The 18,389-nt window shown below is 39.5% G+C and overlaps 2 protein-coding genes and 1 long non-coding RNA gene across 4 annotated transcripts; 1 reads left to right on the top strand and 2 right to left on the bottom strand.

Annotated features, from left to right (window-relative positions):
* Positions 1–4,750: 4,750 nt before the first annotated feature.
* Positions 4,751–8,475, bottom strand: LOC135641833 (uncharacterized). Of its 2 annotated transcripts, XR_010497802.1 has the most exons (5): positions 8,223–8,475; positions 7,424–7,498; positions 5,192–5,314; positions 5,065–5,117; positions 4,751–4,987 (listed from the first exon to the last, which is right to left on the bottom strand). It is a non-coding gene; the product is annotated as an uncharacterized LOC135641833 (long non-coding RNA). The 2 variants fall into 2 exon arrangements; XR_010497801.1 differs by having other exon boundaries at positions 4,751–5,117.
* Positions 8,476–8,931: 456 nt separating this feature from the next.
* LOC103974112 (uncharacterized) lies at positions 8,932–15,077 on the bottom strand. The gene is made up of 7 exons (XM_065156748.1): positions 15,042–15,077; positions 12,613–12,737; positions 10,802–11,133; positions 10,382–10,729; positions 9,916–10,298; positions 9,628–9,831; positions 8,932–9,544 (listed from the first exon to the last, which is right to left on the bottom strand). Exons 1-7 carry the CDS (start codon positions 15,075–15,077, stop codon positions 9,296–9,298), a joined length of 1,677 nt encoding a protein of 558 aa, XP_065012820.1. The 3' UTR covers positions 8,932–9,295.
* Positions 15,078–15,854: 777 nt separating this feature from the next.
* Positions 15,855–18,115, top strand: LOC135641392 (OVARIAN TUMOR DOMAIN-containing deubiquitinating enzyme 1-like). Its single transcript, XM_065156747.1, has 8 exons — positions 15,855–15,977; positions 16,339–16,437; positions 16,734–16,781; positions 17,194–17,259; positions 17,367–17,450; positions 17,538–17,660; positions 17,735–17,787; positions 17,865–18,115. The coding sequence occupies exons 1-8, from the start codon at positions 15,855–15,857 to the stop codon at positions 18,004–18,006; spliced, it is 738 nt and encodes a 245-aa protein (XP_065012819.1). The 3' UTR covers positions 18,007–18,115.
* The last annotated feature ends 274 nt before the right edge of the window (positions 18,116–18,389 follow it).

Genomic DNA, 18,389 nt, shown 5'->3' with positions numbered 1-18,389 from the left:
TATGTCTTTGATCTATGATATGCGTTTCAATCATAGTATAAAATTTTTGTATAATAATTTTATTTCTTGTCATTAGTATCAGAGTCATGTCATATTGAAATTTAAGTTATCATAGATTATTAAAAAATTTAGATATATTTAGATTTGTTTTAGATCTATTTAAATTATATCATCTTATTATTTTTGATCCTATGATGCTTGCATCATATGATCATATTATATTGCCTCTATGCGTTTAGGGCACTATATGCATTTGTGCTTGTCTCCCCCTCTATATTGTTTGCATGCTTATAGGTGCAAGAGGTTTCCTCGCCCTCGTATATACGGTATGTTGTTACTTATGTGGACCTATTGTCTTTTAATCTAATGAAGAACTATGAGCCAATTGGGCAATCCAAGATATATTTCATTTCAAGAAAAAAAATATGTTATTGTTGAAATACCTAATGCTAATGCTGATGATCAATCTTGTTCAATTGTCTGCAGACAGAGGATGCAATTACTAGATCAGCGATGAAGCTATAAAGTGGATTTTAGGAGCACTAAGGGTAGTTTCTGATTCTCCTCTATTTCCCATCGAAAAGATTGTTTGTCTGAAATCGTAATGCGAAGAGTTATTTCATGACCTAAATTCTAATTAATTACTGCCATATCAGATTCCAACACTTGCTCTTATTAGGAGGCAGAGTTACTATGTTTGGGCATTAGAAAGACGCTATCCAATTTTGATCGATAATCTATCGTCGATAATTTGTTGTCAGTAGTGATGTAATTGATGGTGGCGGCCTACTCTGGTCACTAGCCTTGCGTTGAGTAGCTACTTCGTTAGGTGGTGGCGCTACTACCTGTGATAGCACTGCTGTAGTAGGATGCTATTACCCATATGGTGCAACAGCCCTATTAAGGGTGGTTGCCACACAAGCATCGCAATAAGAAGGACCACTACAATTAGTGGCATCATAGGAGTGCAGAGGGGGCCATGTTGAGGAAGCTCCATGAATGTCTTACGCATAGGGTTCACCAACCTTAGTAGGAATCACGACTTGACATTGGTGAATTACGAGTTGATGGTGTTGAATCCTGAATTTTGATGATGAAATCAGTTGATGAGTTTACGATCTAATGTGCTGTTTGAGAAAAGTAATGTAGGACTAACTTCGATCAAAAAAGGCAAAATGATGGAAACAAAAAGAATCAAACGTTGGGCCGGAGTTAAAAAATGGGTATTGAGCCGGAAGAATCAGACGTTGCGCTAAGATTGGAAGTTGCGGGAATCAACTTGATGATGGATCAGGTGATACGCCAAAGGTTTGGATAATGCGCTAGAAGTTTGTTGGAAGTTCGTCAGGAGTTTGGATAAACAAATGATATGTCAAACAACTTAGCTTCTTATTTTATAATTGTTTTAGTCTTAATCGTCGTAGTTACGCCTTAATTTGAGTTAGGTTTGGGTTAACCCTACTAACTCAATTAGGGGTCAATTGGGCCCGAATTAGGGCTGAATTGGGCATGTTGTTTAGCTCATTCAGTGATCTCTAGCTAGCCCAAGCGGTGGCACTGTTTGAGGCTCGACCTCCCAAGTTGTCTAGGTGGTGGTACCGCCTAGACTGGTAGTGGTATCACCCAGACACAGTCTTCCAGATTTTGTCAAGCGATGGTACCACCAGATTGGGCGGTGTCAGTGTTAGACTAGGCGATGGTACCGCCTAGTGTCAAATTGACAAGCGGTGGTATAGTCAGTGTGGTATCGTCAGTTGTTAGTCTGACAAATGGTGGTATTGCCCAGTAATGGTGATGATATCGCCAGTACCCTAGAAACCCAGGATGAGATACTTTTTGGCTTTATTTTTGAAGTCATTTAGGGCCTATAAATACCCCAATCTTTCCTGCTTACAAAGTACGAAATTGAGAACAAAAGTCTTGAGATTCTAAGTTATAAAAATCTTTAAAAACTGTTATCCTCATCTTCCTTAAGTTTTGTGATCATTCTAAGAGAGGTGTAAGACTTGTAAATATTGTCTCATAAGACTTGTAAATATTGTCTCCTAACTGTGAAAAAAAGAAAGAGTTGTAAGAGGGTAGTTGATCTTTGCCCATTGAAAGAAGACTGATAATAGAAGCTGGTGATTTCGATGAAGGAGGAATCGGGAGTGGACGTAGGTCACGACGAATGAACCACTATAAATCCAGTATGCCTCTTTCTTTTGATGTTTACCTTAATTGCTTTCTTGTTTAACTATCTACTACTTCTGCTTGCACTCTTATGATTATTTAAAGTTTAAATATATTTTTATTATGGGTTTTATAGAATATAATTTTTTTAAAATCGTTGTAAGTTTTACGATATCACTAATTCATTCCTCCTCTCGGTGACATTCATATCCTAACTGGTGGTAGATAACAATGCTATAGAGGGCGGTGGCCTTCATTGACCCTATAATGTGTCACAGTTGCCCCAAATAGCGATGGTAGGGGGGCTTCGACAGTGATTGTGCAAGAGGCATGATGCAATCATGTCAACTTAGGGTTGTGGGCGATGCCGCATCCGCAGCAATGGAGTTCGGAGCAGGCATGTTGAGTGACAACATCAATTATTGTGCTCATGGGCATTGGCCTCGACTAGCAATGCCAAGGATCATGGGGTGGTCCGGCACATGATCGGTTGGACAATGGTGTTATTAGGCGGCTGTAGGAGTCTAGTTGGCATGGTTATGTTTGGATTTTTCGGATGACAATGCCTCCAAGCATCACAACAAAAGGGTCCTAAGGTTCAAAATATGGCATTAGCAGCACCGCCCAGGTGCTGACATTACAATTGGCTATATCATAGTGACAAGAGGGCTTGACGGGCTATTGGGCATTGTCGCTATGGAACTTGGCGCCCGACAAGGCTGTGCCATGAAGATGGCTGCCAAACCGGTGGCAAGTCATCCGCGACAGAGGGGTGTCGGTCAAGGATTATTGACCATGAGATTGCATTGGTCACATGCAATGGAAAAGTTGCAATGAGAGGAAATTGAGAGAAGGGGTATTTGGGTGATAGGGATTTTGACTTTGGTCAAAATTAATTTTGATTAAACTTTATCCTTAATTAAATTATGATTATAATCTATTTTTAGTTTTAATTTTTGTTGAATCTCAAATTTTAATGATGAAATCAATTGATGAGTTTACGAGACTAATATGCTTTTGAGATAAGTGACATAAAAAAAAATCCTTTGATTACAAAATCAAGAAAACCATATTAGATCGAAATAAAGCTCACATATCAAGAAAACCATTGGGCATGAAGTTGGATTAATTGGACTCGTTAAAAAGTCAAACTAGTAGCCTAAACCAGGCTTGGGTGGTGGTATCGCTAGACTCAAGTGGTAGTACTGCTTAAGTTAGTCAATAAGTATAGTTTGTGCTTTGTTAGCCTTTTCAACGATGGTACTGCTTATGGCAGTAATAGCTATGCCAAGGGCAGTGATAGTACCACTCAAAATTTAAATTTTATGATGTTATTACTATAAAAGTCTAGATTTGTGACATCAAAAGTTACGATAGTAGTGCTGCCTAGTGTTAGTGGTAGTATTGCTTGTATCTCAAAATTTTTAGGGATTTAATATTTTTGTTTCATTCTTGATGCTTTTTAGGGCCTATAAATATCAAACTTAAGCTTGGTTGATGAAGGATATATTACTGAGTTACTAAAATATTTTAAGCTCTCATCTTGAGTATAGTTCGAGTCTTTTCTTCTTGAGTTAATTTGAAATTCTAAATTGTAAGAGGTTAAAGATCTTTTGTAGAAAGAGAGTTTAAAGGTTATCTTCTAAGTTTGAAATAAAAAAAAAGTAATAATAAGGATAGTTGATATTCGTTCGTTAGAAAGAATATCGATAGTGAAAACTAGTGGTCTCGATGGAAGAGGAATTGGGAGTGAACATAGGTCAAGAAGACCGAATCACTATAAATTGATTTGCTTCTCTTTACTTTTCCTCTACTTGTGACTTAATTTTATTATCTTTACTTGCGACTTTAATTTAATCAATCGAGTTTCTAAAACATGTTGATTATCGATAAAATTTTAAAATCGATTAAAAATATTTTTACATAATTCACCCCCGACCCCCCCTCTTAGTGCCAATAAGATCTTAATAATTCTAACCTCAATAAATTTTTTTCTATCAGATTTAGATATGGTTAGCTTTTATTTTTTTATCAATCAAATCAAACTTTGACCACTCTATTCTAATTTTAATTTTGATCTAATTAGTCTTAGGTCAATTGGATCTTAATTACAAATTGATTGGGGTGGTTGTTGGGTTCAATTTGAGCGGTTGGCTACCAAATCATTATAGCTCAATTTTTGAATTACCTAATTAAATAGAGTTAATTAGCCTATTTATGTCCTTTACAGAATTAAAAAATATAAGTTATGAATTTTTCTTATAGTTTCTCATATGACATATTAGTGAAATTTTTTATTTCTTGTGGTATTTAAATTCTAATTATTATTATTGGATAATTAAATAATTATTCATATATATTAAATTGTAAAATTATGTTTATTTTCACATAAAAATATATATTTTATCATGATTATTATCATCATATGAGTTTTTGTTTTGATTAAAAATTTATTTATAATTATTATAATTATTTTTTATCATCATACGAGCTGCCTATGGTAGGGGATGTTTTCTCCATCGCCAAGAATGCTGTGAACCTGCAAAAGTACGTGAATCTTCAGCGCATGCACGCATGATGGCCAATTAAAGCGTCCTACCTCGTCGTAGTCTGTGTCTGGATCAAACAGGATTTCAGCAGCTTGCCTGGCTATTTCATTTGAAGCAGCATAGCCTAAGAGTGAAATGACTGACCGAGCAAACACATTAGAGAACACTGAACGAAGAGAAGACACAAGAAATTTAATGGTGAGCAAAGCGTCCCACTTGAAGCTGAATCCCACTGTCTCAGGCTCCTCGACAGAAACTCCTTGTGACTGAGCTCGCAAAGCAACAGAATGCTTCAATCGCTATGTAGAAGAGTTCTTGAAGAGACTATAGTTCAAGCAATCACCTTCGTGGTCTCGATTCTTCTCTGATGTGCTCGTACAGCAGCTGGAGGAACATCTGAAGGCAATTTCACTTATAAGGACCAAAGGAGAACTTATACGCAAGCAGATAGAGTTGGAAAGCATTCTTACCTCTCTCAGCTCTTCAAAGTTGGCACAGATATTGCCGCGGATGTCATTTGTCCACTGACATAGTGTAAGACTTTGTCCGATACGATCGACCTCGGTGTTGTCTCGTGTGACCCAAATGTGCTCCTAACTCCGGCAGAAACAGAAACACCATATAAGAAGATGCAGAACCACTAAGTTGCATCAACTTCTCAATATGTTGTGATGGGTTACCACATAGGCAAATAGAAAGCTTCGGTATAACGAAGCACCATCGTTTCGTATCCGCCGAAAGAAAGCATACAGTCGATGAAGCAGCTGAAAGTCGGAAAACATGCTCATCCTAACTTTCCCATCTTATATGCGACGGTAAAGTCGACGAGAAGAAAGAGGAAGAGATGGTGATGAGCAACAGAAGATGAAACCTGGATCTTTTCTCGCAGGACTTTTTCTCGCAGGACATAATGGTATTATGAGGCATTTCTACTATCTTAGGGTAGCATTAGCATTTCAGAATGCTAATGAAAATTTTCAAAGAATCCTATGATATTCTCTAAAATCACAAGATTGTCATTATATAATAGAAACTCCAAACCATCATTTTCTCTCTCTCTCTCTTGATTTTTGCCATTGTCAACTCCTTATCTCACAAGTCTGTTACACCATACAAATTTTTTTTCTAAATTTTTTGTAAGATTACATATGTTCATTTATTTATTTTATCTATTTACCTATTAATTTGAATAAAAAATATATATTCACTTTTGAATAGATATTAAAAATATTAGAAGGGTGAATTTATTACATAATATTCAATGAATTTTTAAAATATAATTTTACCAAACAACACTTACGTTAATGCTCATTTGAAATATAGTTTGTTTACCAAATATTCAAAGTATTTCACAATACATTCACTCAAATCTCTTTCTCCAAATGGACATACAAATGTAAATGTGTTTCCAAATGCACCATATAATCATCTTAACCTTTTTTGCTTCCCCAATAAATATGTCATAACTAATTTCCCATTTTATTATTATTTTTTCTTCCTAATCTTATATGCCCTCATAAGGAATATGCTTTAACAATTAAAATATTTCCTACTTTTGAACATTCTGATAAAAATAACCTAATTACTTTATATTAAAAATAAAAAACTTAAAATGGAATTATACGGCCCTACCATATTATAAATCCACATCCCCTTTACAATCCTGAGAGTGGACTCCCTTTCTCATCTTAAACTTGGCTGACAGGGATTTGACCACGAGGGAGGATTCTTGTTCTTAACCTTAGCTTTAAAATGTATGTTCTCCACCTTTTTCTTTTAGTCTAAATTTTAAAATATTTGATTGATTTCTAGTTGTTTAATATTTCATAAATTTTTGATATTGATTAATGTTGGATTTTTAATTTAAAAGATGAATTATGTAGAGTTGTTAATATTAATTTAATTTTTTAAAATTTTTTATCAAATTAAATTAGTTTTTACTGTTAATTTAATTATTTTGAATTATAACATAAAATTCAATAAACACAAGAAAAAGTAAATCATATTTGAAGATTTTCATATTTTCAAATCACTCCTAACAATGCTCAATGCAGTCTCATGCGACACAGCCCATAACTGTTTGGAATCACCATTGTACTGGGTCTCTCATGCCACATACAAAGTATAATCTATCATGATATCTTTGACATGTCTCTTTGAATGTATGTATGGATGAATGAAATTACAAATGATTGAATGAAATTACAAATGATTGGACATTGTTTCATATAAGCCATATTAGTAGGGTGATTTCATTAGAAGATTATCAGACTATCAAACAAGACGGTTAGACGATTTCTCAATTCGTTACTAATTGTTATTAGGAAAAATTTATCACCACCTTGATAGGGTGGTATATCATTTTGTTTGCTATTGGGAGTACGATATGAGTTATCCTTGTTGTTGTTGTTGTTGTTGTTGTTGTTGTTGTTGTTGGGAGAATAAAGGACTTATGCCACAGAGAAAAACCTCTCCACCCATTGTTGCACAAGTGCAACATCAGGTATTCGATTTATTACAATGTGATAATAAACATGTTATCCGCATGATAATTTTATATGTTTGATCCATTTTGTTAGGATTCATGCATGACTTTGTTTAAATCGATTTGAGATTACTTGTTTATTTTTGGATCTAATACTGTTGCAAGTGAACCAAGAATTAAGACCTAATGCCAGGGCCAAAGAAAGTATTTTTCTCACCACAAAGAGCTGTTAATGTGTACGCCAAGTGCTAGCCAGTGATATACACCAGCAGAAACCCCTTCGCCCTGCCGCCTGCAAATGATCAAAAGGGAAAGTTCAATGTCAAGGTTGAGAATGAACATTGAGAGGAACAGAGCATCTCTTTCCCACAGACAGTAACAATGCTATTAGAATACTGCTAAAATCCCTAGTCTACAAGCAAGAACAAATATTTAGGAAAGTGAACGGGATGATAATAGTAATAGCATATAAAATCCGTGAATATATTTTCTGATATATCAGACTGGAATCAAAGACAGAATCATCGGATCAAAAAGAAGCTCTTAGAGAGGAGATGTCATTTTCCTCACAAGAAACGAAAGATCAAGAAAGAATAAGAAACGAAAGATCAATTGGGGCTTTGATCGTGACACCCGACAAGAAACGTTGTCGGATAACTGGATCCGGAGGCGGCTCCCAAACATGTCCGACCCGAGCCTTCGCCCACCCAATTCGCCTTGGAAACAAAGAACAAGGAGACTAATCGAGCGAGTACCGTGAAGTCTCTGCTTATTCCTCACAAAATCTGAGATGAATAAGTTAATCTAACACCATCAACGGGTGGATCCGCAACAAAGTCTTTGATTTGCTATGCATTCATAAGAACAACACACCGACGGGCATGAATCATGAATTAACCGAGACTTGGGAAGCAAATGGTATATCATCATAAGAACAGTCGATTACCCATTCCGCAGAATCAAATAACGAATTCCCGGCTGAAATCCAAGAAGAGACGCATAATTTTCCGACCTACCTGGAAGAAGCAGCCACCGATCCGAGCAAAGCAGGTTGTTGAAGGCGTGAGGCCAACCCCTCGGAGCCGGGCGACAACTCCACGAGTCACCTCCCGACGAATCACCGCCCACGCCGGTGCTGCTGCGGTCGACTCGACACCGCAACTCCTCTTGAATGATTTGTGCATTCCAACCCTAGATCGAATCTTTACCGAGAAGACGCTCGCGCGAGATAGGCGAAAGCGGAGGAAGTGACGCGTGACGTGCCGTCCCGTCGGGCCTCTCCGCTGGCAGTGGACCCTCTCCAACCTTAAATACTCCGCTTTGCATGGTGTCCGCTGAGATAGGCCCCACCAAAATCAGTGGCTCCAATTCAGCCTCCACTTTGGGGGGCTGGGGGGAGGTCCAGCTTTACATCAAGACTGTCCACTAATGTTGGCCCCATTGGTCAGATCAATCAACGCCCCTATGATCTAAAATTTCTTATGTGCTTAGTATTAAATACATATCGCTACACATTTATGCCGAACTATTATCCTCTCACAAAGACCACGTAAACTTAGTCAAGCCGAACACGATGCCATCATGGATATCTTAAAAGTATAATTAGTGCCATAATCCTGGTTTGACGAAAACAAAGGTGACACCGTAAAATAGACTTGGCATGAAAGAAAGAACTGTTGTTACTGGTGTTTGTTTGCTGCCTGCCAGCTTCTTCTATTGTGGAGCCCTATCCACCGAGAAACGTAGCCACGTAAAGCAAAAAGCTAAAGGTGCGCTTCGCTCTCTCTCTCTGCTCTATGTATATATATATATACATATATAATATATATATCACTTTTGTTTTGTCACTCAAAGTTCACAGGAGTCCTATACACTTTTCTCCTTTTTCTACCCAACATTGCATCCCAAAACCTCGATCTCCAAGTCACACCAACATGCATGCACCCATGTCCAACTGTGGGCACCTGTCTCTGTCTTTGCAGTGACAAGGGCAGGGTGGGATGCATGTTCTCATGTATACGCAGGCGCTTTATCTAGTCATCAGGCAACCTAAAGCAAAGCAGATTACACGACGCTGGCGACGTTGGAGTCAGCGAACAGGGAAGAAGAAAAGTGGGGACGAATCTCTTTGGATTTTGCCGTCCCATACTTTCACTTTGCTCATCTTCTCCTCGCACCACCGCAGCTGCTCTTGGCTGATCTCAGGCATCCTTAGGACTCTGGACACGATCTTCATGTCTATTAGACCCATCAATATCTCCATATCCTCTTCTCCTTTTCGCTTCTTCTTCATCAGACACCTTCTTCGCTTCGAGAGATCCTTAAGCCTCGTCTTGTTCTGAAATGAAGATATCGTGTCCGTATGAGTATACAAGGAAAAAGAAGAGCAGAAGTAGAAGAGGCAGTGCATGAATGACCCACTTTCTTATTAGTTCTTTTGAGAAGACGAAGAAGATTTGGATCCACCGAACTGGGCTTTGTCTTGAAGAAAGCTTTGAGCATTTGGCAAGGATTCGCCGTGTCTGCCTTGAGGAAGTTCATGAAGGTTCGAATCGCATCTTCGAGAATCGCCAAGAACTCGGTGGATGAGATCATTTCTTCTTTACCTTCATCTGCTTCTGTATCCTTTGAGGTCAGTGATGCAGAGAGAGAGAGAGAGAGGTTAGCACTTGGGAAAGTCTAAAAGGTAGGCAATGAGGCAAAGGAGACAGGTGTGTAGCAACCTCGGAACTCAGGAACTAGGAGCAACTTTGGAGAAGAAATCCGCTTCCACGCGAAGACTTGGGGCCTCCGACCACGCTCATAAGGCTCATTTTCTATGAATCGCTGCAAGAGGACCTGGAACTGTTGGAATTTCTGAGCTATCCATGCGGTGCAAGAAGAGCTTTCGCTGTCTGATCCCTTGGCAATCTTTTGCCAAAAGTTGGTGTAATTCCAGTTAAGAGCTTCCCATGCGAGGCAAATCTGAGACACATAAGCACCCTCCAGTTCTTGATACGGATCCCTGCTTCCCCTGTTCTTGTGTGTTGTAAATATGTGAGCTATCCTTTGCGAGGTTGATCTTGGTTGGAACTTCATCGATCTAAACAATTCTGAAAATTACGATATACGTGATCTTGTCAATCCGTGAACCAAATTTGTTGAGAGAGGATGTGAGAAATGCATGACGAGTGACCTGTTTCCGTCAGCTTTTGTGCGCTGATTCTATCGAAGAAGATCATCTCCTCCTCGTACTTGCGGAACAAGGTGTACGTTTCCCAGTTGGAAGAGCTCCTGCGTGATGAGGAGGAGAAGGGGCATTCTGTCTCCGAGTCCCTGAAGATCGTGGAGCTTCTCCACTCCATAGAGCTCTTGGATGTCGATGCACCTGTGAGAGAACCACCGAACGTGTCCTCCTCCAGCTGCAACCTTTTGCTGTCGACAGAATGGGTTCGGTCGACGATGAAGAGTTTCTCCATCTTTGACAACTCCTGCTGCTTCTCATCTCCATTGCTGTGGAGCGCATCCCCACCCGTATCTTCATCTGTAATCAACAGCATAAGCAATATCAACAGAAGGCTTTATGCTTCCAACAAGTAGTGGCATCTAAAGGGACCTTTTAGAGGCCCATTAGATATGATTGAAGGTGGATGATTCGATGGTTTTAGGTCGACGATCGCCACAACATCGCCATGCTCGAGCCCGAGACCTTCATGCTCTTCCAGAGGGGATTCTGCGACAAAGCTTTCGTCGACTTTGAAGGCGTGTCGCTCATCCAAGTCTTTTGCTTCTTCGAGAAGTGGGGTATCAGCAGTGATGCTTTCGTTGTAGAAAAACAGTAGGCCGTCTTCCCTGCCAAAGATGCTGGCAGCTAACTCTTCGACATCAGAGTAGCACTCGTACGTTGTTATTGGCTTGATCTCATCTTCGCTGATGAGCTGCGAATTCCTGCAATAGAAGGTTAGTAAAGAGACAGTAAGAAAGAGAGGATCAACGTAGTTGAGTACCTTTGTTCTGTTGAAGCGGCAACTCTTTGAAGGAGGAAGGTGAACAGCTTGGTGAGGAAGGTGATGTCACACCCCTCAAAATATGTATGATATTAAAAATTTCAACACAAATCAATCCAGGATTCAAACACACATTTAAGGACACTGAAAAATATTCTATCAAATTCACATCTATAAAACCTGTTCAGTTTATAATCATATATCACGTCACCCGATAATTCACATTTATGGTAACCCAAGCCAACTTAACAAACATGAACAACATTTATAAATCCACAAGCTAAGTAATTTATACAATCAAAACTCCAACCATTTACCACAAGTTCATATCATCGTAAACTAGACTTAACATTCCGAAATTTCAAATAAGAGAGATCTTCTAACACTTTTACACAGTATATCCATTTCGATTCATTACATACAAAATTTGCTTATACAATAATAACATAATAACCAACAAGACTTGCCCATAATTCAGAATAGCTCTCCACTACCTCAGCCCAATTCAAACATCTCAAAAAGTGACAAGCTGACCTGAAAGATTTATATAACGGAGTGAGCTAAAAACAGCTCAGCAAGTAACAAAGCATATTCAGAACAAAAGGAACTATTTCAAACAAGTAAGATATCATAATGCAAGGCAGAATACAAGAATTCTCAAGGATACCATCTCATTAGATATAAAATCATATGTGTCATGTCATTCAAAACATATTTGGTTCATAACCAATGGAACATAGAGTAATTGGAGCATATCAATAGCGTACGAGATGTTCCGGAGCATATCAATGACAAATGGAACATTTCGGAACATATCAATGGTATGTGAAGCATTTTGAAGTATATCAATTGCATAGGAAACATTTTGGAGCATATCAATACCAAATACGAAACAGAAGCTCAGACGTCGTACCCTAGCATAGTGCATGTGAGGTTTAACTCAGTGGTGGCTCCACGCTGTGATGAGTTCTCGACTCCATCCACGGGTAGCCCTTTCCTACTCGAGCCCTCTCACCCTGCCCAAGTGCTAGGTCGACTCTGAATTTCATATCAAACAAATAGATGGTGAAGTGGGATTCCAAACATAATATGGTCCATCCATTTCTGAATGACCACCAAACATAATCTAGAGCATCGCGGGCTCTAAGCACATACCCTTTACCATTTCTGGCAAAGGTCCAAATAATCCCACAAACACCAGAGTACAAAAGGGTATTGTGAACAATAAATTGGGACATATCGGAAGCACATGCGGAACAATGAAATGTACATGTGCCTTTATAAAACATTACGATACAAACATGAAGTTTACATAACAGATTTAGGTATCCAAATACATGTAGGACAAGAGCATACAAGAATAGCTTGGGACAAACTCTTCTGTGAAGGATAGCTTGGGACAAACAAGGATGGCACTTACTTGCGGGCGCCGCCGTAGGGGGTTGCCTGCACGCAGATGGCAGTGCTGCCATTTGCGACGGCATCGAGGGCTGCAATAGTTGCTGCCCTTTTTCGCTTTTGAGTCAACAATTTTGACGTCAAAAGCTTCTCCAAAACACAGCACACGTAGTTCAAAACCAATCTATCGCACGAACTACCTGGCTCTGATACCATTGTTGAGAAATCTTGGGAGCGACATCACATGCGCAGCAGAAGAACAATAAAATAAAATCCCTGATTCCTAAAGAGATGTTCGTCATCGTGCGAAGATTGGTGCGCAAAATCCCGAAACTTAAAACTGCGTATAGAGTAGATTGTGTTACCTAGGGAGATCGTATATCCCTGTTTCCTTGTAGATCTTTAGGAGAGGGTGAAGGAGGTCAAGCGTCCTCCTCTCTAGCGGTGATCCACACAGTAGGGTTGCGACGACGCTCCTCAAAACTATAGGCCTGCTCTGAGGTAGAGAGGGGGAGGAGAATAGGAGAGGCAAGCAAAGGCTCTAGCCTATGAGGCTCTTAATCCCTCCTATTTATAGAGGTCCCATGTCAAACCCTAATGGATCCTCCCCTAGTGGGTATTGGATCTGTATCCAATAACCCAAGCATTTTAGATTAGTTGATCTCTATCCAATAATCTCTTATGGGCTCTTATTGGATCTCGTTCATAGGATCCAATAATTCAGGGGGTTATTGGATATCCAATAAGATAAGGGCTCCGTCGGATATCTCATATCCGAACCTCTACTCATCGCAATGCCTACCATATGTGTGTGACCCTCTAGGCCCAATATCGAGCTGGCTGTGAGTCATACTTGTCAGAACTCCTTCTAACTTAGTGAATTATTATCTTTGTAATAATTCACTCGACTCATCGACTACGGACGTACTAGGCTACTACGCCGTAGTCCCCAAACGATACAGGAGAATCCAATCCATTGGACCTGTCTATCCTTAGTTACCGTATACCTATAGTCTCTCATCCATCTAATATCCCAGAGACCGTATATCGAGCATGGTGCTGTCAAACCCATACGGTTTCTACTCGAGTCTCGCTCTAATCGGATTCTCCCGGAGAACTCTTTCTCTCTCAACCCGAATGACCCTAGCTAGGGATTTTGTTAGAGCAAGAACACATGGGATATTCCTCTCATGACGCCGAGAGTAGATGATCCTCTATTGACACTCAATAGCCCTTGTAAGGTCGACTACCACTCCCAATGACCAGCCGTACTAGATCTGGGACAGCCAAACTTATAAGTCTAGTATCAAAGAGTGGAGCACTCATACAGGACATCCTTGGTGTCTAAAGTCTAAGGACCATATACACCACTAGGACTACGGAATCGCTATATGACAATATGGCATCATCAACCATCCAACATTCCGTAAGCGGATCAATCAGTGAACTCATTCTCCAATGAGCACCTGTACTATATCCCTAGTGTCCCTATATGAGCAGCTATGAGACCAGCTGCATCCATCATATGGATGAGTATACAGCACACCAGTCTGTCCGGTTATCACGATGTCCCTCTCGAGTAACCTATGACCGGGATTATTTAGGATCTGTATTTACAGGAGACCATTGTATACCTAGTGTGTTAATGCACATCTACCTAAGGTAGGACCGGAAGCTCTTGAGCTTGTCATTAGTGCGAGAGAGATTACGTGAGTACAATGTCCTGCTATACAATAGTGGCTCAATGTTGCTGTTGGTGGTCGCTTCCACGACGATGCCTTCTCTCGCTATTGATGGTGGTCTCAATATTTTTAATTTAAATCATATGTGTTATTATATTAATGGTTTATTGTGAGTCAGTATACAACGTAGGTAGACTCTAACGTTTGTCAGCTCAAACTTAACGAGGAGGGAGGTTTATATGTTATGTTTTTAAAAATATAAGAGTTATTTTAAATACAAAGAAGAGCTTAAGTGGTTTATGACCAAAACCACAAAAGCTAAAATTGGTCATTTTTTTTACTTCAGTTATAAGTGTCATTGTATTAATAGTTTATTATGAGTCATCTAAGCAGACTTTAACATTGGTTAACTTAGACTTGATGGAAGAGGCTTATATGTTACGTTTTTAAAAATGTTTAAGTTATTTTAGATATAAGTAAACCATAAATGCTTAAGTAATCCATGGCTAAAATCATAGGAGCTAAAATGGACCTTAATCGTATATAAAGGTATGCACCTTTCGTTTTTGATCTCTGATACTTGATTTTAATACTAACATAAAATTTAGCTAATTATAAAGATGTGCTACAATATCTGAATTAAATTAGGTGTCTTAAGAACACGAGGATATTCGTGTTGTGATTTTATTTTATTTTTCGTAATAGATAAATAACAAAAGTGGGATTTGAGCCCAAACTAGCTAACACCTTCTTATTGAATTAGACCTACCTCAATTGTCGATATAACTTGTGATTCGTCTAACATCTTTGCATAGACTTATAGAATAGGACCAATTCATCTTCTTCCTCTGCACATGTCTAAATAACTAAGATGAAGTGTGATGTATACTTCAAAGTTCATAATATATCTCTCTCGCGTTGCAACCGGAACACATACACACTCAAGAATTTAACCAAGCAATTGAAAGAACAAACACAGTGAAAGTTATTGGTCCTTGAAACGAATTGGATCTAAAAATATAAAGTTATAAAAAGGGTAAAGGGAACCAACAAAAACCATGCAAATGGACAAATAGTTTGTCGTGCAAGTTCTAAGAAACTGCGCATTGATCTCCAAACTAATCCATGGTTGGCATTGTCCATGCCAAATATAGGAAAAGAGGACAACAATTGTTTACTACCTTTCTCCTCTCCTCTACACTTACAAAAAAAAAAAAAAGGGTCCAAAGTGAATCAAGTATTACTGTAACCCTTTTTAGAAGAAATACTATGATGAGGGTAAGATTTTAAGAATTGTGGACTTTTACTACATTAGCTAAATGTCCATCATACATAAATTTGATGCATCACCTGAATCAGGTGCGTCTCAATGCAACGATGCATGCGTTCGTGAGGTTACTCGTGTGGCAATCAACTATTGCATTCAGGTCTTTTTGATTGGGTTGAATCGGCTGAGTTATGTTAGACCGGACTCGGGTGTCGAAATAACTTGGGTTTGTCTGACCATATTTGCATGGCCTTATAAACGGGGCCAAATCATCTTCTTCCTCCGCACACAGACTAGCGAGGCGAAAGAGGAGAGATGTGGAGTCGAGCTTGCAGTTGCTTCGGAGGCCTGGTACCGGAGGGGAATTCGCCCGGAGGTGATGATAAAGGGCCTGATCGCAAAGGGAAGGTCATCTCACTCCCCTCAACTGATTATGCTGTGATTCTTGGCTCTTCATTACATGGATCTCGTGGAAGCTCTCTTGTTTTCTAGCCACTGTTCTTTGTGTTTGGATCATCTCATGAGTTGTGTCCCTTGAACTCACAACACTTGTTATTGCCTTTCTTTGAGTTCTTCCTCCAGTAAACTTGGAATCACAATTTCCAATCTGAGATTGGTGTGTAATTTCTTCTCTAACTTGTTTGATTTCTTTCTTGCACATTGACTCTGCTCTTCTATGAAATGATGAGGTGGTTCTCAAATTCGTTTGTGGTGTTTACTCATATTGAATGGCCTGAATGCACGAATATTTTGAGCCTTAAATGCTACAATACCTTTTCTTTTGTTAACTTTCTTGAAGGCCAAGGTGGAGGAGACCGATGAGGAAGATCTGAAGATCGAACAAAAGGTTAGGAGCAGCATCCTCTCTTCGATTCTTGACATCCTTTGGGTTCTTCAAGTAGTGTTCTTAAATGATAGGCTTATTGTGATTTGCATTCATAATGTGTTTTCAACTTTCTTGCCTGCACACTGTTCTTTATGTTGGTTTGATCTCAACTCTTCCACTCCATCTCATGAGACTCGTTACTTGATTACATCGACATGGCTTATATTTTCTGCCTGTGGCTTGTATATATAGTTCTCTTTCTGAGTTCTTTCTTGCACATGACTTTTGTCTTTCTTTAAAACCATCCAGTGGTTCTTGCTCAAATGCAATGAAACATCTGAGCTCTTCTTTTCTTATACTTCTTGAAGGCGGAGGTTGAGGAGAAGAATGAGGAGAAGCTGGCGTTCGGAGAAAAGGTAAGCAGCTCTCTTCAACTAGTTCTTGAACATGCATGCATCATGTTTCTGTTCTTTCAGTTACTTGGTTAAATTCTGGCAAGTGTATTTGTGTTACGGTTGTAATGAATGAAGGAGAGATTATTCTTAGAAGATATCCATATGTGAGAGAAGATTAAAAAAGAGAATTATCTCCTATTGGTAGTGAAAGATTGACGGAGACAATTGAATGACACATGAATTGGAGGAAAATATTAGAAGATATTCATATGTGAGGAGGAGAGACTAAAAAAAAAACAAAACTAAGAGAATAATCCCACTAGACAACTAACAATTACGAACTTCGAAATATACATCACACTTCATCAGAAAAATATACCACAACAAGGCCATATACCTTAAGCACTCTGTTGATTCTCTAATTGTACTGCAGGAAACTTTTCGCTCAATGGTAGCAGAATACCGCAGAAGTGAAAAAGTCCTGCGAGAAAAGATCCAGGTTTCATCTTCTGTTGCTCATCACCATCTCTTCCTCTTTCTTCTCGTCGACTTTACCGTCGCATATAAGATGGGAAAGTTAGGATGAGCATGTTTTCCGACTTTCAGCTGCTTCATCGACTGTATGCTTTCTTTCGGCGGATACGAAACGATGGTGCTTCGTTATACCGAAGCTTTCTATTTGCCTATGTGGTAACCCATCACAACATCTTGAGAAGTTGATGCAACTTAGTGGTTCTGCATCTTCTTATATGGTGTTTCTGTTTCTGCCGGAGTTAGGAGCACATTTGGGTCACACGAGACAACACCGAGGTCGATCGTATCGGACAAAGTCTTACACTATGTCAGTGGACAAATGACATCCGCGGCAATATCTGTGCCAACTTTGAAGAGCTGAGAGAGGTAAGAATGCTTTCCAACTCTATCTGCTTGCGTATAAGTTCTCCTTTGGTCCTTATAAGTGAAATTGCCTTCAGATGTTCCTCCAGCTGCTGTACGAGCACATCAGAGAAGAATCGAGACCACGAAGGTGATTGCTTGAACTATAGTCTCTTCAAGAACTCTTCTACATAGCGATTGAAGCATTCTGTTGCTTTGCGATCTCAGTCACAAGGAGTTTCTGTCGAGGAGCCTGAGACAGTGGGATTCAGCTTCAAGTGGGACGTTTTGCTCACCATTAAATTTCTTGTGTCTTCTCTTCGTTCAGTGTTCTCTAATGTGTTTGCTCGGTCAGTCATTTCACTCTTAGGCTATGCTGCTTCAAATGAAATAGCCAGGCAAGCTGCTGAAATCCTGTTTGATCCAGACACAGACTACGACGAGGTAGGACGCTTTAATTGGCCATCATGCGTGCATGCGCTGAAGATTCACGTACTTTTGCAGGTTCACAGCATTCTTGGCGATGGAGAAAACATCCCCTACCATAGGCAGCTCGCTGCTCTATCGGATGCACTGGGTGTGGCGGTGCGTGTTGAGTTCCTTGACACGAGACTGGATCAATTAGGGCGGCAGTCTCCGTTCCACCGTGACTTCAGCCCTACAACCCAATGGAAAATACCAAGATGGAGCAGAAAGACTTTCCCTCCTGACTCCATCTCGCTGGACGAGGTCCGATATACTCTGCTTGCAGCC

The sequence above is a fragment of the Musa acuminata genome, chromosome BXJ3-6 (assembly GCF_036884655.1).
Source record: "Musa acuminata AAA Group cultivar baxijiao chromosome BXJ3-6, Cavendish_Baxijiao_AAA, whole genome shotgun sequence".
NCBI classification, from domain to species: Eukaryota; Viridiplantae; Streptophyta; class Magnoliopsida; order Zingiberales; family Musaceae; genus Musa; species Musa acuminata.
Note: the sequence above shows the minus strand (reverse complement) of the source record. Positions and strands in the feature narration are given on the sequence as shown.